The sequence below is a fragment of the Quercus robur genome, chromosome 5, assembly GCF_932294415.1.
Source record: "Quercus robur chromosome 5, dhQueRobu3.1, whole genome shotgun sequence".
In the NCBI taxonomy this organism is placed as follows: domain Eukaryota; kingdom Viridiplantae; phylum Streptophyta; class Magnoliopsida; order Fagales; family Fagaceae; genus Quercus; species Quercus robur.
Genome location: NC_065538.1, coordinates 3,672,515 through 3,694,037, shown reverse-complemented (window position 1 = coordinate 3,694,037; position 21,523 = coordinate 3,672,515). Strand labels below are relative to the sequence as shown.

Below are 21,523 nucleotides of genomic sequence, written 5' to 3'. Positions count from 1 at the left end.
TTAGAGAAGAAAAAGTAATATATATGTACTTGAAATGAAAATTGAAAGAAAGAGATTTTTAACAACAGAGAAAGCTCTATACTTGATGAGAACAAGCTAACTACAATAATCATTTGACCATTTTTTTTCTTGTCTTTTTGGGTTTTTTTTATTTTGCAGCAAATGAAATGTGTATTTCCCATGTTCACCTCTGTTCTGTTCCTATTCCATCTCATACCTTCATGGACTAGACAGACTAGGAAAACAACTCTCAGACCTAGTAAGCCCTGAACTATGAATTTCCCGGTCACTGTTCAACGGACTACTCGGCGTAGACCTCATTGCCCTCGGCGAATCCAAACTGCGCCTTAGAATCTGTCTCATGGCTGCAATCAAATGCAGAGTAGGATCTGGAGGCGGATCAGAGGGCTTAAATTTTTTACAAAAGTTGATGTGCTTATTCATTGCTTCTTCAGTGCTAAGTAGCCTTTCAGACCTTATGATCTCGTCTTTTATGGCCTCGCCGCATAGGCCACATATCCATTTTCCATAGTAACGCTCCCGGACGTGTGCTATGTAGGCCGGCGTGCACTCCTCGGTTAGTCCACAGCAGTCACATATGACGAATTCTACTTCAAGTTGGGAAATGAGTTTTGTAGCTGCTGCTGTTTGTGTTTCTGGGGTTGAAAGAACCATTGGATCGCTGATTATAGTTGTAGACATTGCCAATAACCCTGTAAACAATACCGAACTATAAATATATACACATTTTCACTTCTTTCAGATGCAAAGTAATTCTTTTCTTTTTACAATTTTGTTCTGCAAGATGTTTAGCATATGAGAAAACAGAGGAATGGAAGAAAGTGAAAATTGTTTTGATACTGTTTGTATGGTTTCACAAAACCAATAACTCAACTATTCATGTTAAGATAGCTTGTTTTCTGAGAGAAAGTATTTTTCTTCTTCAACTTTCTTTACTAATGAAGCATAAAACAATGAACATATACTTTACAACATAATCACACAAAGCAACAAAAAAAAAAAAACAGAACAATGAACAGAACTAAAACAAGTCTCTATTCAATAAATTCATAAGAACCCAATATTCAAAAACAGAGAAAGATAAGAGCTTTGATAAGAATTACCAGCAGAAGCAGATCAAAATGAACCCCCAGAAATTCTTTTTTCCTTTTTTGTCTCTCTGTCTCTTTACTTCTGCTACTCTGGCTGGCTTTGTATGTTTGTTATCTCTCTTTTTCCCACTCTCCTTCTTCAACCTTTTCTTCCTCAAACACAATCTCACACATCAAAACCATTTCAAAAATAAAACTTTACAATCCAAACAGAACCCAAATTTTTATTTTCTTCAATGATCACCTTAAGAACTCAAGCTCATATCTTTTTTCTTTTTCTTTTTTTCTTTTCTTCCCTCTCTCTCCCTCTCTTCTTTTTTCTTTGTTTTTTGTTAACTTTCTAAGAAACCCAATCTTATATAAGAAAACAAATAGATTGCTTTTTGTTTCTCCTCCACAAAATCCTCCACTCAAACGATATATTGAATGATATGAATAGTTAGGCTATAAGAGAGAAAGAAAGAGAGACACTGAGAGAGAGAGAGAGAGAGAGAGAGAGAGAGAGAGAGAATTTTTTTTTTTTTTTTTTTTTTTTTGGGGAGAGAGAAATCCAATGATTGAAGCTTTAGGGGGTGGACTATGGTATAATCCACGTAAGCAACATTTGCTGTCGGTGAATTCTGACCGTTGATCTTTGGATTGCCAGCTAAGCATTATCAGATTGTGAAACTATTCTTAGCCAATATGTGCTGTGCTGTTCTTATTAGGCCTTTCTTTTCTATGTTTTTTCTTGGTTATTTTATGGAGCACTCTTTGATTGCCACGTGTATCCCACAAAACGTGTAATGTACCGTTTTGAAAAATCTCATTAATTAGAGTTTGGGACATATAGGAAACTACACCCAAATTTACACTTTGCTTATGTGTTAATTTTTTATTTGATTTCAGTTTTTTTTTAGTACACGTAATATACCTATGTGAAAGTATCAAAATCCAATCAAGAGTTAATGCATAAGTAAGGTGTGGATTAGGCTGTTTTACTAACATTACTCTTAAAAGAAATATAACCGTCATTCAAAATTTCATAACTGAACTAACTACTAATACTATTTTCGCAAAGACTAACTAGCAATACTACCAATATCATCTTTATTGTACACTAATCATAAGATACTGTGTTAACAGTTATGAAACTTCTCATATTAATGTTGAAACTAATTCTTGTTTTATATATAGTTGACAGAGTGATTAGTACTATTTATGGCATCAAAGTTCTAGTTAGTTTGGTTACAGTTTTTTGGGTGGTTCAGGTTTTTAAACTACCATGAGAAGTAATGCATTGGATGCCACTCAAAAAGAAATGGTATGTGTAATTAATACAACTTAATAGAAGAACTATGAAACTAGCATTAGTTATAACTGATTTTCAAGTGGTGAAAACTTCAAAAAAGATGTTAGTCATTTTAGGACATCTGTAACATGCCTTTAAATAGGGTGTCCAAAGGTGATCGACCATTGGATATCCACCTAAATAGTTGGTTTTTTTTTTTTTTTTTTTTGAGAGAGAGAGAGTTTCAACTTATGGCGTCCGTTCCTGATAATAGCTCTTTATTATCAGACCAAGATGGTGTAGGCGGAGATTGAACCCCAGATCTCTTATACAACCATCAGAAACTTTACCAGTTGAGCTAAAATTAATGAAATCAATATTGCAAAATTCCATGTCTTTTGTTTAATTTTTAGACAAATTTCTAACATTGGTTGCCAATATCAGTTCACATGGAGTCAAATATAGGTAACGTGATATTGTCTATGATGTCTAATCTAGATTGACTTTAACTTTCGTTTAAATAATAAACATAACACTTTGTAGGTAGATTCGATTTGTGCAAATTGTTCACATTACCTTTTTATTTTTTTCGATAAAATATTAAAACATGTTACTCATATTAGGTATAAACTCTTAAGAGAAATTTTAGAATGCCTATGATGTATAATTTAGATTAAACGAAGCTTTGGTTTGTTTCAAAAACTATAATCACTCTTTTTTTTTTTTTTCTTTTTAATATAGATATGATAGGATATAAATCTATGACATATATATTCTATAAACTATTGTGCGTGGAACGTGCAAGGCATGTGCTACCTCTTGTATAAGAAAATTAAGATAGAATTTTTATTTGAAGAAGTATGAAATTATATACTTAAAAAATGTATGTCTTACAAAGTTAATCTCATTCGTATAATAATTTTGATACCTATTTGCTAAAGGCAATATTCACTCATTAAAAACTTATAAGAATGATAACGAATATCATTATCTTCCAACAATAAACAACTAAGTTTTGCTAAAACCTTGTCACAATATTTAAATTTTCGCAATGAATAATGTTATATGTTACAATTAAAACTCTTCATCAAATTCCTTCAACCATACACAATGAAAATTTTTTTCATTCATACTTTCTTCTTTATCATTTTACATGAGTCTATGTGGAATCTTTAGCTTAATTAGTTTTTACAAACACTCATTTTAAGCAAAAAAAAAAAAAAATATATATATATATATATATATATAACAAAAGGCATGTGTTATCGAATTTTTCATTAGATAAATTATAAGTTTCGAAAATTTAAACTTAAAAAATCAATGTTTTCTAGGTAACAAATAAAACACTTTATATTACCATTCCAACTTTCTAAGCATTACTACCATCTAAAACTCAAAATACGTGAAGAAAATTTTTGGGATGTTAAAATTTAGTGGGAATATTTTAGCCACTACACAATAGAATATTTTAAGAATCATAAACTTTTATTAGGGTTTTATTGAGAGAATAAAAATATGACATATTTGCTTTTTTCCAAAATATTAATGAGGAAATTGCTTGATTTTAAAGTTTGATGAGGAATTGTGAACTGTCCCAAACATAAAGGATGAAAAATGTTTTAATACTAATTTTATGTGCTTTTACTTAAAATGGTGCATAAAGAAAAAAGAAATACAAAACAAAATAAAAAAATTCAACCCAAGAAAACTGTACTTAAACAATGAATTTTGGCTCAACAAAAATTGACTAATAAAAAAATAATTCTAGAAACACAAAGAATGACACAACATTTTCATAATGCCTTTACAACTTTGTTATATTTTACTTTGACTTGTAAATAATTGACACCTCAGCAATTGTGAAATTATTATGACAACAACAAGATGTCTTAATATTTTTACAAGAAAAATACTATGTTCACAACATTTTCATTACAAATCATAAGTAATAGATTGTTATTGGTGGACAAAAAAATGATTTCATTGGTAAGTTTAAATTAGAATAATAATTTACCACCTAATATTTATTATGAAAATATTGTGGATGTGGTACTTTTTTTTTTCTTCACAATACCTTTATTTTAGTTGTGGCTAGTTCCACTTTCCAGGGTGATATTTTATTATTTTATAGGAATTAACACCTCAACATTTGTGAAAAATATTGTGATAATTTGTTGTGTTAATATTTTTTTATTATTATATAAGCAAGTTCAACGAAGGTAAGCATAACTGTGGAAATTGAAACAACCAAAGTACTATAGAGTAAGTATTGTAAAAAAAAATAAATAAATAAATAAAATGAACAAACCAAAGTACTACAACATTGCACCCTATAGCTCATTAGCTCTTTTTATATATAGAAATTGCTCTTTATCATGAAATTAAGATATCAATTGGTTTTGGTGTAAGTGTGATTCAAACTCAAACCCTTCATACAACAACAATAAAATTTACTAATTGACCTAACAGAATCCCACATAATCAGCAACTCAATTAAACTGTAGTCACTCATCAATCTAGCAACAATCTTTAAGAGAGATAAATTTGAATCTCAGCCATCAAGACTTGATTCTATTTGAATCCTATCAAGTATCAATCAAGACTTGGTTCTCTTATCACCGCTCACCCTTGGTGTGGTGGTCACTCCACAAGTATAAGTGTTTATAGGGTATGGGGGGTAAAGGTCGGGATTCAAGTCTCTAGAAGGGAGTTTCACACACATATACACTTAGATTAGGCTAGAGTAGAAATTTTATCTTGTATCAAAAGTATCAATCAAGACTTGGTTCCCTTTTTTAGAAGACTTTATTCTTCTACAGTTTGTTAATTTTTTTTCTTAATTTTAAATTGTTTCCCCTATTTTTACGAGACTTGTTTCCTTAAATTAAGTAATCTACTACTATTCAAATTATTCCAAATCTTTGCAAATCTTTATAAAGCTCTTTTTAAGGAATTGTCTATATATCAAAGCCAAATCTTTACTTGCTTTTGCATTTAACTTACATTGACATATAGTTTTTTTTTTTTTTTTTTTGATATTACTATTTACTATGAGACAAAGACACTTATTTTATTTTTATTTTTTATAGGCAGAATTTCCAGTATGATATTTTATTATTTTATAGGAATTAACACCTCAACATTTGTGAAAAATATTGTGGTAATTTGTTGTGTTAATGTTTTATTATTATTATATAAGCAAATTCAACGAAGGCAAGCATAACAGTGGAAATTGAAACAACCAAAGTACTGTAGAGTAAGTACTGTAAAAATAAAAAATAAAAAATAAAATAAAAAAATTGAACAAACCAAAGTACTGCAGCATTGCGTGCTGTAGCAATAACTCATTAGCTCTTTTTATATATAGAAATTGCTCTTTATCATGAAATTAAGATATCAATTGGTTTTGGTGTAAGTGTGATTCAAACTCAAACCCTTCATATAACGACAATAAACTTTACTAATTGACCTAACAGAATGCCACGTAAAAAGCAACTCAATTAAACTGCAGTCACTCATCAATCCAGCAACAATCTTTCAGAGAGATAAATTTGAATCTCAGCCATCAAGACTTGATTCTATTTGAATCCTATCAAGTATCAATCAAGACTTGGTTCCCTTACCACCGCGCACCCTTGGTGCGGTGTTCACTCCACAAGTATAAGTGCTTGTGGGGGGCAAAGGTCGAGATTCAAATTTCCAAGAGGAAGCTTCACACACACACACACACACACACACACATATATATATATATATATATTTAGATTAGACTAGAGTAAAAATTCTATCTTGTATCAAAAGTATCAATCAAGACTTGGTTCCTTTTTTTAGAAGACTTTATTCTTTTACCGTTTGTTAATTTTTTTTCTTAATTTTATATTATTTCCCCTATTTTTACGAGACTTGTTTCCTTAAATTAAGTGATCTACTACTATTCAAATTATTCCAAATCTTTGCAAATCTTTATAAAGCTCTTTTTAAGGAACTATATATCAAAGCCAAATCTTTACATGCTTTTGCATTTAACTTTCATTGACATATAGGTTTTTTTTTCCAGAAAAGATATGATATTACTATTTACTATGAGACAAAGACACTTTTTTTTTTATAGGCAGAATTTAAAGCTAGTCTCTTATTCAATAATAAAAACGACTTTATTAGTTAAGCTAATTTGAACCTATAAAAAATAAGATTTATTCATGATAGTCATTTTAATTTATATGATTTAAGAGAAAATGTACAAACACAACAAAATCTCACAACGGTTTCACAATAAATTTGTTTTGAGTTGTGGTGAGTTCTAGTGTAATTTTTTTTTTTATATTTATGATAAGCTAATATTTTAGCTTGTTATAAAAATGTTACAACATAAAATAACCTGTCATTTAAATTTATATTAAACCAATGCCGTATTCATGTTGGAAACATATATATATATATTTTGATTCAAACTGTTTTCATCACTCATGAGTCATGCTACATTTCTAGCTAAGGGAGGTGGCTTGTAAGTGGGGAAGGAAGAAAACAAGTTGCTTTATCACGCCTTTCATTATTGAGCTTGATGTTGCAATGCATTGCAACCTACGCAAACCCTTTCACCACCACACCCTCCATTATTTTTTTTCAAGCACGAGGAAGGATATCCTTAATTGGCGATTCCTCATGGATCTGATTTAATGATCAAAAACCAACCAGTCACAGTCAAATATATATATACAAGTAATGCTGCGTCTCCAACATTTTCACAACAAATTTTAGGTGGCAAGTTATTATTGATAAGTAAAAAAATGATATCGGCGATGAGTCCGAATTAAAACCAATAACAATTTACTATTTAGGATTTGCCGTGAAAATGTTATGGGCATCCCACTACTTAATACATCTACTTAATACATATGTCAAAAACTTTGAAATAAACAACGAATGGACCAAGCTTTTGTTTTTTGGGTAGTATGAAAGGGCCAAGCATTGCCTAGCCAAAGAAAGAGAGTGAAATTATTGCACATAAACATTGATTATGAAAGGGACCCCCACTAGCCAACTCTCTCTCTGCGCTAGATTAGATAAAGGACAAATCCACCAAAGAATATTGTTCATATCTTCCTCCACATATAATTTTTGCATCAAAAAAAGAGAGGTTGCATAGGTTGCTACACCTAAGGCCTCAATTGAACTTTGGAAACATGAACAACAATTCACATGCTAATGGTCCAAATTTCACATTCATTCATGTTTATCATGCACGTTTAGGACTAGGACATTATACTATCAATTTTTTGCACTATAAATGTGGGACATATATACACCCCTAGTAAATAGATTGAACATTCTAAGAGTTGAATCTTGTTAAGCCCAATATGAACACATTAATTCCCCAAAATATAATATCCTTTTTCTTTTTCAATTTTTTTTTTCTTTTTGGTTTTTGTTTTTTAGATTGTGAACGCGTATTTTCTATAGTGAAACGTGATGCATATTTTCCCTTAGCTTAGGTCAACCAAACCCAATTTGCATTCCTACATGTTCAAAGGGAAGAGAGGATTGCTTAAGAAGTTCTTGATAAATTAAATTAAAAATGTATTTGACATGGCAATATAATAATTGTGGCATATGTGGCAGGCACTAATTATGTCAATAATTAACCAAGTGGTTATAAATAATTATTAATGGTTTGGTTTGTGCTTTTTCATGTCTATGATTTCGTACGTTGTGTTAAAAAGAGTGGGTTTTCAATGTTTCAAAGTTTCTTTTTTTTTTTTTTTTTTTTTGAGCTAAATATGTTTCAAAATAACTTCTTATTCAAGTTTTTAGAAATTTTCTTTTGTTTTTTTCGGCTTTCTTTTCTCTTCCAAAGGCAATTTGATCCGCCGTAGTGGTAGATTCAAAAGGAAAAATAGACTGTACCAAAAAAAGGACAAGTGGAAATTAGAATGACACTAGGCTCTAAATGAATAATTTTGTTTGATATATTGTGGACTTTTTATGATTCTCGAGAAACTTCTTACGATTGCTATAGCCACTAAGAGACATAGTCATCCTTTTACAAAGGTCTTAGTCTAAAAGTTTTTTTTTTCTTTCTTTCTTGGCTATGTGTGCAATTTTCTCTTTCTTTCTTTTTTTGCATTTTTTGTGTGGCTGAGTGTAGAACTTGATATATGCATGTGTTTTGTCTATATAGTCGTGTGTGTGTGTTCTTTCTTCTTCTTCTCAATGTTGTTGTTAAAGGGTATCATTGTGTTTAACACGTAAACCATATTTAATGATTCTCATGGAAAATGTATAATTATTTTCTATTTGTTCTAGTCTAGTAATTACATTAATCTATTGATAAGTCTTACTTTAAGTGTTCAATTTTTATTCCCCTTTATAAAAAAATAGATAATGTAAAAACCCTATCCATATGATTAAAATGTTAATTTTTCGAATATGTTTTAATTACAAGCATGGGTCTTTGTTTATATAGACAGACAGGTGGCATAGATGTGTACTCCCAAATTAATACTTAGGCAATCAGTGGTCAACTTGAATAGAAGAGATTGTTTGTTGGACACTAATTTTAATATTTAAATGAGGGGAAAAGCACTACAAAAAAATCTCACAAATCATAATTGAAAGCGGTTGACAATAAAATAGAACTAGTAAAGAGATCGAATCAAGAAGGTTTGGATATTGTCTTGATAAAATATGGGTCATATTAAAATGATTGAGTTGTTATTTATTATTCTATGACCCTTACCTAGATTTTAATGGTTCAGTTTGACCCAGTCTTTTTTGAAGAAGAAATATCACAATGACAAGTCTTGAAGATGAAAAATGGTACTGTGTGCTCGAGAGATGGTCCATCAAAGTAGTTATTTGATTATTAGATCAATAAACTAAAAGCAAAAAATAATTAAATAAATAAATAAACTTAAAAATAAAAAACTAAAAATTTAATGCTAACATGTTGGTAACTATCATCATCACATTTTTTGGACATATTAGCTCTTATTTAAATTAAAAAATGATATGTATATGAAAATTTTTTAAATTAATAAATGTTAAGTCTGTCCCACATATGACTCTGATTCCAAACCACACTAGGGTTTTCCTCTCTTCCAAATAAAAATATAAAAAATGTTATAGTCTGCCTGTCCAAATCAAGATTTTATTATCATTAATTACTCGATTTAATGGTAGTTACGTTCATTGTATGCAGTAAAAAAGATTTGATGGAAGTGGCCTGTTGTATAACACAATATTAAAATTATTACATATTTTTATGAGTAACAGGTATCTTTAGAACATTTGTTAACCACTGCACACCCTTGGTGTAATGGTCACTCCACAAATATAAATGCTTGTAGAGTGTGGGGGGTAAGGGCCAGAGTTCAAGTCTTCAGGAGAGAGCTTCACACACATATACACTTAGATTAGACTAGAGTAGAATTCTATCTTGTATCCAAAAAAAAAAAAAACATTTGTTAATGAATCATTTTAGAAAAATTTAGATCCTACTTTTATGAGAAATATAATAAAACTGTCAAAAAAATCAATTTTTTTTTCCCATTCTTATTAATAAATTTAAAATTACTGCACACCCTTTGTGCGATAATCACTCCTTAAGTATAAGTGCTTGTGAGATGTGGGGGGTAAGTGTCAGGGTTGAAGTCTCTAGAAGGGAGTTTCACACATATACACTTAGATTAGGCTAGAGTAGAATTTTTATCTTGTATCAAACAAAAATAAATAAATAAATTTTAAAAGTATTTTTTAAACAAATACTCTTATGCATCAATTAACAAATTTTTATTTTTATTTTTCTGATGTAAGTTGATGTTTGTCTGCAGAGATTTGCTTTAGATACGGAACTCCAAATCTGCATGACTAAGACTTGATTTATCCAGGAAATTATAATAACATCTACAAAGCCTTAATCCCAAAACCCTAAGATTGATAATGGATTCTCAACAAGCTAATCGAGACATTCACATGTATGCTAATTCGTCATTCTATCACTTATTTAATTAACATGTCTTTTATTATTATTAATGCTATTTATGTTTTCTTCTACTTTTTTTCCAGATTTTTTTTTTTATTAATTTGATAATTGTATCAATGAGAAATGATAGATTTGAACCCTAAATATTTTTGTTGGAACCATCAGAAGGTGCCAATTCAATTTGAAAGCTTTTAGCTTTTACTAGAAAAATCGCTTCTGATCATCGCATACCCTTGGTGCGATGGTCAATCTATAAGTATAAGTGTTTGTGGAGTGTGGGGGGGCAAGGGTCGGGGTTCAAGTCTCCAGGAGAGAGCTTCACACACATATACACTTAAATTAGGCTAGAGTAGAATTCTATCTTGTATAAAAAAAAATAAAAAATAAAAAATCGCTTCTGTTTAGTCAGATATGCAAATTAATACTATCAATTATGTAGCAATTGAGCCAAAGGTTTGTGGACCAAATATTTATTTTTTCAACACTGAAATTGAAGATTCAAAAGAACCAATTTAATTTGTGATGTAAAGAAGCTAGTGGTAGAGTTGCAATCTAAAACCTCAATCTTATTGGGCATACACATTAGAAGCATTAATGCTGTTGACATTAGCAAAATATCGTTTTCCTATTATCAGCTACTATAACTGAACCAATTAATGCATTTATTAAAACAACATTAACAATAAGATTTCCATGACATTATACTAATATACCCTTCAAACCCTAGGTAAATAAACTTATTAGTTGTTGTGATTTACTTTCTTTGACATAATGTGATTGATTATTTGTGATATTGAGATGTGCTTCAGTTTTAAATGATTATTTGTGACGTAGTTACTCATTAATTTTGAATTTTATATTAAAAATATTTATTTGTCTATTTTTTCTTTTTTTTTCATTTTGATAAAATCTAATAGACAAGTCAACACGACTAATCCATTTAATAAATGGGTCGTGTTAGGATTGAGAAATCTTGACCCATTTGATAAACATGTCAAGTTAGTGTTGACCAATATAGTCAGATATTCATGAGTTTAAAACACAAACCCAACACACGAACACGAATTGTCACCCCTAACTTTGTATGGAAACACGAGTATTTGTGGATTTCAATCAGCTTAACTGATAAAGTCTCTTGTCGTCAAATAAAAAATTTGGGATTCAATCCTCACCTACACCAAATATCAATTTAGTGTTTTAGTTTGATAATAAGAGCAATCATGAAAAGCGAACGCCATCATTTAAAACTCTTTATTAAAATAAAAAGCATTTAACTTTGGAAAGCAAAACATTGTTAATATGTTGGATGGATGTTTAAGAATCTTTGGCTGATGTGTGGGCTTTGCTTTGTGGCCCATCATGTAGTCATTCATTCACGGAGGGCTTTTTAGATAACAAGATGAAATTAGTACTAAAATATTGTGTATGATTGAATTGGTGACTTTTTTGGTAGATACTATCAAACTAAATATTATAATTACCCAAGTCCAAATCATGAATAAAAAGTTTTACATTCCTTAAGCAGCCACTCCAATTACTACAATCAATGTACTATTAAACTTAAACACAAGTGGGTTGGTTTTAGAATATCTTCCATTAAAATTTAGGACAAGTCTTTGTCTTCAAAGACCATCACAAACACCCCCAAGGTGACCGGAGCCATTATTTATTATTATCATAAGAGTGATAGTATCCCATTCTTTTTGTTTACTCTTAATTTTTCTTTATTCTTCTTCTTCTTCTTCCTCTGCACACATAGTCCCTTAAAATCGAATATTTATCTAGTTAGGGCCGGCCCTAGGCCTAGCCTAGGATAGGGCCCCTAACAAAAAAAAGACCCCCAAGTTGGGGATAATAATTGATTTCTTTTTATTTAAAAAAAAAATAGTGAGTTGTATATTTTTTTTTTTCCTAGATTAAATGATGTTAAAAATATTATAAATTTTATTACATGGATCTTACATATTATTGTGTCACCAATCATATTAATTTTTATATTAGTTTGTAAGTTTTTTGTAATAATTTTAGTATTTTTTCAACAACAACAAAAAATGGATCAATAAAAATCCAATTATCACCACTTACACAATATTGTTAACGTTTGAATCAATTTTTCTCTAATTAGTGACATGTTAGTTTGTATGAACTATATAGTAAAATTTTCCGTATCCTAAGCATCGCTTAAATAAATTAGCCATATTAAAAAATAAAAATAATGGATTTAAAATCAAAAAAATTATAATATAATATATTAATTAATTCAATTGATGGCTAATAAACTAAATATTATTTAAAAAGTGGCCCATTTAAAAATTTAGCCTAAGGGTCTCATATTGTATTGGGCCGGCCTTGTTCCTAGTTCCAAATTTGTTTATACATTAGAACATATTATTACACGTTCATAGTGGATAGCTCGCAGCTCTTCAAACTCTCTGGGCTAAAAGTGGAACGATATGGTTAAGGGTCAAATCTTCTTCTCGCAGCTCTTCAAACTCTCTAGAGAATCCCAAATTTCTTTCTTGCTTTCAAAGGAGAAAAAAAAATCCGTTAAAAATATACGATAATTGGTTAATATAACCTTAAAACATTAATAAATTTTTACAAAATAATTAGTGTTTTAATTTATACAAATAGGATACTCCATTTAATTCAAAGTAAAAAGTCAATTTCACTGTTAAAAACCTTAAAATTTCACCTTATATAACCATGTACGCGATGATTCACCTTTAAGCTTGTAATGTTAATCTAAAATAAAATAAATTCATTTAAAATGAAAAGAAACCTTTTAGTGAAAAGCTGACAGCTAAAGTCCATTCTATCACAAGAATCAAAACCTTTAGAAAGCTGCATTCGTGTTGAAAAAAGATTTAGAATTTGAGATGACAAGTATGACGGTGATGATAAAACCAAAAGACTCTAGAACTCCACATGTATTGCCTACAATAGTCATGACCCATCAAGTCCAACTATAGGCACAACAAAAAAACCTCGTACATGCAGACACCAAAATATTTAAAAAGTTGCATAACTAGTTCACTTCACAACAGAACCAAATGAAAAAAGCCAGAAACAGCAGATCAACTCAATCAACTGATTACAAAAAGAATCAAAATTTTTAACTCAAAAATACTAATTTACACAAGGCTAGGATTTGGATACTGTTTACATAATTGACACCACCTTAACACCTTTCCCTAACAAACAGAGCAGCCAAAAATGAGAACAACCAATTATGTTCCTTAGTTCACCAGTCAGACCATTAACTGTGGTTGCTTCCACCACCATGCTTTCCCATTGCAGCAAAGCAATGGACCATTCTTTCTAGGTAGCCATTAACTCGGGATGAAAGCAATGGCTTCAAAATCAACAAGGTAAACAACTACAGTTCCTTTTGGTATTATGTTTATTAACAAATGTTGGCTTAAAAATCTGCATTTTCTATAACACTACCTCTCCAGTTTTATGGTCATCGACACCTTTTTCTGTCTCAAAATCTTTTATTAGTCTCTCAATCTGCCTTCTATAGACCGGCATAAAATGATCACTAATCATGGTTTGCGACAACCTGAGTTTACTATACAGTGATCTCGGAGTGAGGAAAATCCCTACTGTAGTGTCTTCTAGCTGGCCATTGTCTAAGCCACTTGTGGTAGGGCTACCATCACTTCCACTTTCTGCCCCATCTGAGTAAAAGGTAATGATATGCATAATCTTCCCAGCGGGGAAAAATCTATGCGCTTCCTTTCTCTCTTGTGTAGAACTCTCTGGCTGATCCTCACCTACCTCTGCAATGGCTGCTGCTTCTTCTTCCCTTATTTCCTTTGCCACATCAGCCTCCTCACCTTCCGTCCTATCATAAAGCTCATGCTCAAGTTGTTGCCATAACTCAACTTCAGTCATTCGGTCTTCATGACTATTGTGGCTAATGAGATCCTCAACATCATTCACATCAGCATCCCCATTAGCATCTGGACCTATTTCATCAGAATAAGAACACTCAATTTCTGAAGTCCATTCCATTCCTACAGATGAAGCTACAGGAAGGTCAATGCCTTCAATAACAGTTGTGGTTGCAGTTTTATTTGGGGATGAAAGAAGATGCTCAGAAGTTTCTGCATTGGCAGCAGAAGATTCAAGAGAGCTTTCCTCCTCTTTTGTATGAGCAGCTGTGGCCCGACGACGGGGACCCATGCATGACCAAGAAGAAACGCCAAGGGCAGGACGTGTCCATGCTGCCTGAGCCATGCTCTGAGCTCTCTTCATCACAACCTGTAGCGATTAGAAACACAATCAACTGGTTAAATGGAATCAAGTGCAAATTAAAGTTGATATAAAAATAAAACAAGTATAATGCAGGTGCTAACTTCTTTACAAAAAAATGTAGGTTTAAGTTATATTGCACGACCAAAAGTATCTATCTGCTTACCGAAGAGTTGCATAACCTACGGTGTGGACACCAGATATTTCGCTGATTATTGTGTGAATGATTTTTTTTTAATTGACGATTGCGGGATTTATTTGTCATAAATATAGGTATTTTCTTTTCCTTGTTGATGTGACTCAAGAAGCCATCTTAAAAAAAATAAAAATAAAATAAAAAAAGGAAGGGCTCCGGTAATGTTGAATTTGATGATATTGAGTGAGATTTTTCTCTAACCATGGCGGGTGATTCCAATAAGCATAAGGTGGCGAAGCTTAGGTTTAGCCCCGTTCCCCTCTTTCTGTTCAGCCCGGTCACCCCCCACCCCAAAATAAATAATAATAATAACAATCAGTGCTGCATCAACTTAAAGAAACGCTGTTAAATATTTATTGTCATGTTCTCACTATAAATTTATAATTATGTGCTCGTTGACCCAAAATCTTTAAGACTAAGGCTTGGTTATTGTTGTATGAGCCAATTGATAGAAGAGGAAGCATGTCGTAGACTATAATACAAATGCAGATGGACATTGATTTGGTTTAACAGAAAGGACTTACCTGTGTACCATTGGAAACAGGACGAAGAATTGCCCCAGCCCCAGCAACTTTTGCTCTAGCACTTGCAATAGACGGGAGACGAGAACCCAGTGCCGAAGCAGAACGATAGACAGTACTGAAAATTCTTGTATGCTCAATCTGATTCCTCAGATCATTTAGCCAAGCAGACGCTGTCACCTGTCAAAGAATATATCTTTCTTCAAATGTATATAAACACAGCAAGCAATAAAGAATGTGACAATAAGAACCAAAAGCATAAAAAATGTATCAATGAGTGACAACCACACCAACCATATTAGTAATGCATCATTATCATTTCACTAAAATTGATAAAATAAGATGAGGCCAGAAAGAGCTACAGGAGTGATATTTAGTTTCTAAATTTAGGTCCATAGTGATACTCTGACCAGAATGAGGGATGAAGTCTAGATCACAAGTAAAAACTAATGGAGATTCCAACATAATCATTATACAACCTTTTTTGGCACAAGCAATTTTAGACAAGTAATAATTCATCCTCTATAAGTAAAAATCCAAGTAATATAACCTGTCTCAGACAAGTCCATATCACCAAGGTAAGAATGATTCACAGATTTAAAAGTTAGAACCAAATTGCCACAACCAACAAAATTCATACCAACAAGTTAGAAGGGCAGTCTACCCATCAACTCTTCAAATATAATATATTTTAAAGATAAGAGTATAATGACAAATTACAGAGCTCAAGAGCAGACCTCAGCACGCAAATCATCCACCGAAGCAGCTGAGAATGTAGGCACTAAGTCAGCTCCATTAATAACAGATGTAACAAAATTAATGCCTGATTCTGCCAATTCCCACGTCATACAAGCAGCTGCATGTGATATTCACGGTCAGTGATCTAGCAACGCTAATTAAAAAAATATATATATAGAAAATCTGATTTGACAAGCATTAGACCCAAACATTCTTGTCAGCTGAACATAAAGAGATGATAGTCTGAAGACCTTGAAGTAATTATATCAGAATATGGTGTATAACAAACTCAAACCTGGGCCAAATGAAACACAGGTGGTTGTTGACAATTCTTTCTGCTCTCGCAGTATGTATGTTAGTAGTGCTGCAGTGCCTCCACCTAAAGAGTGCCCTACAATCTGTCAGAACCCAAAAGGATACCTTTAGATAACTATCCCTGTTACTGGTAAACGCCACAAACAAGGGAAACAAAAATATCTAAACAACATATTTTAATTGAATTTACTTTAAATGCTTCTAAGTCCCTTGTATGTTCCAAGAAGACCGCTCAACATGTTAATACTTTAGGAGCATAAATACTAAGCTGATATTGCTAGCATGTGCAGAATATGGAGAAAAATAATAAAAATACTCATTCGCTGCTTATTTATAGAGCCAAGCAAGAAATTTTTGTGGGAACTGTCTATAGAAAATGTGTGATGAAAGATGAAAAATACAATGATTGAACAGGAATACCAGAAGCTACAGAGTTCCCAAAGAAACTATATTCTTTCTAAAAGCTATAGTATCAAACAATATCATTAGCTCCTTCAATAGATATGGAAGGAGAATGCAAGCCCATCCATTTCAAAAGCCAATACCTAAAATAACAATTTAGTTTATCTATGGACAATGCTCACTAAATTATTAACAGATGAGCAGGTATAAGAACAATTACGCATTATTACTTTTACCTCAATTTTATAACCAGGATATTCCCCAAGCGCTTTAATAAGACAAGGAGTAGCAAGCTTTGCAATCCATCTAGCGGCTGCAACCATTCCACAATGCGCATATCCTAAAACCAAATTGCTGACTCCTCCCTCATACACAACACTGTGATGGAATGGTACGACAGCTCCAGTTGCCGCCGTCAAAGTATCCTTGATACTATGTGTCCCACGAATCACTAAGATAAAACATTTCATGCTGTGGTCAACTAGAATTGTAAACGCTGGCTTTAAAATCTGCAGAACAAAAGAAAACAGAGAAAATTCAGGTCACAGTCCGTAAGCAAAATAAATCATGCTTCAAAATTAACTATGCCCCAGCCAATGGCTGTTGATCTTCCATGTAAGAAATACTTATCAATACCAAAAATCACCATATGTATACCATTGTAAAGTGTTGATGACTCTACTAGTCAATGTGATCTCTCCATCCCCACCCCAAACCAAATAAATAAATTGCTTGCATATAGTTAATAGAAATATAGCAGGATTCAAGTTCAAAAATGACTTACTCCTGCTTTGGGTTCCTGAAGGAGAACATTCTCCGCAGAATAACCAGTCTCCTTTAAAAACACAGGAAACGGCTTTTTTGAAAAATGCCAACATATTGTCAACAAATTTAAGTGGCATCTGAGTTCAACAATTTTATCTGGACCTCCTTCAAGCCGTAAACTGTCTTTACCACCAAATACACTGCCAACATGTAATTGTCCCTGCAAAGTACATTAAAGCAGTCAGAAGCTTGGCCTGATAAACTAGAAGTGTCAGCAAAAACATTTTATTCACAGCCACTCTGTCATAAAAATAAATAAATAAATAAATAAAAGGCTATTGTTCCTTATAAACATGACATGAACTCAACAACAACCAAAAACTGATAATGTAAAAGAGAAAATCTGTTACATTAAATATTCAGTGCATAATTTTGGAAAATATCAGTGCCTGTATATAGAAACTAACTAAAAAACTGCAAATTGACTACACATAAATCCTGCTGTCTAATAGTTATGATTATATATGTGCAAAAATCTTTTGCATCATATTTTCAGTACTTAGTCAAAGCCAGAATGCAGCTATTTATAAATCGATTTAAGTTATGAGAACAAACATATTCTTTCAATGATGAACAAAAATCACACAAAATACATCCGCAAGTATATCGCAATTCAATAGCTAAACTGCTAAAGCCATCAAGTATCTTACCTGCCTCTTTAGAAGAAAGTTGATCCCAAATGCCAAATCCCCAATGGGCCATTTCCCCAGAGTCTCGGAGTATGTAAACCTAAGAGTCTCTGACAACGTCGAAATTGTCTCAACCCACGTCGCTGGGGCTTGAATTAGCCTATGCGAAATGCGTTCAACACCTACAGGCATGTCATTGGGTGCATCACTACCATTTTCATCATCATCATCATCATCTCCATGAGACCTACCAGACTGTAATTTACGGTTCAATGTGTAGTACAAAAGAGCAGCTGCTCCTGCTGCTGTGGCCATAGTTGCAGTTGCCATGACTATTCGATCCCTATAATAAATTTATAAAAAAAAATAAAAACAAAAATTTTTTTTTTAAAAAGAGTAAATTAAGCTATATAATCAACTTATACTATCAAATCAAATCTGCTAAATTGTATACTACTTAAATCCTAATTCAAAACTAATGGGTGTTTTATATATGACAAACAATTGAGAATTCAAAAAAAATAAATAACTAATTACTTAAGCTATATAATCAAATTAGACTATCAAATTAAAAGTTGACAAATTCTACACTATCATATTCCTAAATCAAAGCTAATGGAAACTTTCTGTTATTAAAATAAATTAAGGTATATAATCAACTTTAACTACCAAATCAACACCAAACATACTAGTCAATGACATATATTATACGAAGCCCCTTCAACTTCAATGACTTGCAAAACCCAAATTTCTAAACTTCATGCAATATCTAACAATGCAACAGTTCCATCCGAAAACACAAAAAACAAAAACAAAAACAAAAAACCCACTTCTAAGGAATCTGATTCTCTGCTTAATTGCACATAGAAAACCCAAAAGGCAAAAAAATAAAAATTAGAACTTTACAATTTTGCACATTAATTTCAACAAAGCTTTGCTTTCCCAGAAACGAAAAAGATAAAAACTTTCATAAATTAATGAAAAAAACGCACATTTCAGTTACCCAACATTTTTTTTTTTATCAGAAACCAAACAATTTAACCTCGGATTACCCAAACACAAACAAAGTTTAAAGAAACTGAAACTGCACCATCCTTAAAAAGAATGAAAGTAACCTGAAAAACATGATGGAATGTTGTTGAACACAAAAACCCTAAAAGGAAAAAAAACAAATTCAGACACGGAGAGAGAGAGATAAATATAGAAGGAACAAACCTGAAGAGCTTTTAGAAAATCTGAGAAGAATTTATAAGTATTGTCTTTGTTTCAAAGGTATCAAAAAAAAAAAACCTACAGAATCTAATAACTATTCTCTTTTGTGGGTTTGGTTTTTGCTTTTAGGACAGTTTTATGTTCTTTTTTTATTTCGGATTAAGCAAACTAAACACAAGCTTTTTGTACCTTTTTATATATATTTTTTGTTTGTAGAATGTGACACGTGGCAGAAGAAGAATGTGACACGACAGCAATTAACATGAAAGTGTAACTGGTTTGAAGATTCGAGGTTGAGACTTTGAAAGAGACACGGTCGCTTCTTCTTTTTCTTTCTCTTGTATTTCAATTCGCTCAACTGATAAAATCTTACGTGACTCAAAAATTGAATCTCACTTATAAAAAAAACGACACAATAGATTGAAATTCTGATGTATTTATAAAAATAAAACTGCAAAGTTGTTTGATTTGGCATTAGGAGGTTGTACTTTTTGATGATTAAGAATTTGAGATTGTTTTAACAACTTTGATTTTGGATGGATATAACTAATTTAATGATTTTGTTGATATGATAAGATTCTTTTATACCTTTTTTAATTTGCATTGCTTTAACTCTCTGCAAATTGTGAAATTTTTTATCTATAAACTTTTTTATTATTTTAAGTAATGTTAACGTTATCCTACAATTCTTAACATCTTTCATACTACAATACTAAATATAACTAATATCACAGCTTGAGCTAGTGAATTATGATTAGTGCAATACTATTTTTATATTGTATTGTGCATCTACTAACCGCAATGCATGGTGTCAACTCTCCGCAAATTGTGAAAGATTTTATCCATAAACTTATTACAGTATTCTAAGTAACTTTATCCAACAATTATATAGAAGGAAATGAAAATTTTAATGCAATCTTTCTTGAATTTTCTTTATATTAATTTAGTTATTTTCGTTGTCCTTTTTTTTTTTAACTTTTGAGATAGCATTTGTTGTCTGTTAAAAAAAAAAGAGAGATAGCATTTGTTGTCGTGGGCATGGAAAAACCACTTTAAAAACCGCTAGTCAAACTTACTTTTCGGTACCTTCACCACTAAGAAAAAAAAAACCTTACTTTTCCTTAATTAGAGGATATAAAATAAAATATACTTATGGAAGGCTTAAGATTCATAAAATGATCTAATTTTTACTACATTATTAATATAAAACTAACTTTAAAAAGGTATTGAATTAACAAAAAAATGCTAGGAATACAATTTCTACCACAACTTGTAAAAATGATCAATAATGAGTAGCGGAAAAATTTAATGAGTTCTTGTCAAAGTAATTGGCTACCGTTTATAGTTGACATTTCCAACAAGTTGTTGCAAAAATTGTATAAGTAGAAAAAATGTAATTAATACCAATGTAGAATACTACTAATGTAGTAAATTAAATGTGAACATGGGAATAAAATACAAAGTAGTAATAAATCATTAGCCTCATCACATACGCTTTGCGCGTATAATGAAACTTTCTTTTTTAGCAAAAAAAAAGTATTTTTATTTTATATATATATATATATATATATATAATTTTTATTTTGAAAATCTAAGTTATAAGTGGAGAAAACAATTTGAAAATTAACAGGAAAGTGGTACTATTTTTTAGGCAATGTTTTAGTGGAAGTTAGATTTGTATTTTTACTAGATTGTCCTTTAATTTTATCTCTATTTAAACAATGAGGCTTTCTTTTTTAACAAAAAAAAGTATTTTTATTTTATATATATTTATAATTTTTATTTTAAGAATTTAACTTGTAAGTAGATAAAGCAATTTGAAAATTAACAGGAAAGTATTCCTATTTTTTAGGTAATGTTTTAGTGGGAATTAGAGTTGTATTTTTATCAGATTATCCTTTAATTTTATCTCTACTTAAATATAAGGGTGTAGAGATATTTTTGAACTAAAAAATAAAAAATCTAAATAAAAAAAATCCCTTAAATAGTAATATAGATTAATACATCTAGAATCTTTGCTGAGTAAAATTAGGAAACTCATAATGGCCTTCTTTAGAATTGC

At 31.1% G+C, this 21,523-nt stretch overlaps 2 protein-coding genes across 4 annotated transcripts; both read right to left on the bottom strand.

The window, feature by feature from the left end:
• Positions 1–1,598, bottom strand: LOC126724866 (uncharacterized). The gene is made up of 2 exons (XM_050429295.1): positions 1,125–1,598; positions 1–713 (listed from the first exon to the last, which is right to left on the bottom strand). The coding sequence occupies exon 2, from the start codon at positions 700–702 to the stop codon at positions 220–222; it is 483 nt and encodes a 160-aa protein (XP_050285252.1). The 5' UTR covers positions 703–713; positions 1,125–1,598; the 3' UTR covers positions 1–219.
• An 11,859-nt stretch (positions 1,599–13,457) lies between these two features.
• Positions 13,458–19,613, bottom strand: LOC126724865 (uncharacterized). 3 transcript variants are annotated; one of them, XM_050429293.1, is made up of 8 exons: positions 19,465–19,613; positions 18,271–18,592; positions 17,580–17,780; positions 17,032–17,304; positions 16,374–16,476; positions 16,078–16,196; positions 15,344–15,520; positions 13,458–14,632 (listed from the first exon to the last, which is right to left on the bottom strand). In XM_050429293.1, exons 2-8 carry the CDS (start codon positions 18,577–18,579, stop codon positions 13,802–13,804), a joined length of 2,013 nt encoding a protein of 670 aa, XP_050285250.1. In that variant the 5' UTR covers positions 18,580–18,592; positions 19,465–19,613; the 3' UTR covers positions 13,458–13,801. The 3 variants fall into 3 exon arrangements, with proteins under 3 accessions (XP_050285250.1, XP_050285249.1, XP_050285251.1); XM_050429292.1 differs by lacking the exon at positions 19,465–19,613 and adding an exon at positions 19,365–19,464; XM_050429294.1 differs by lacking the exon at positions 19,465–19,613 and having other exon boundaries at positions 18,275–18,481.
• Positions 19,614–21,523: the final 1,910 nt, after the last annotated feature.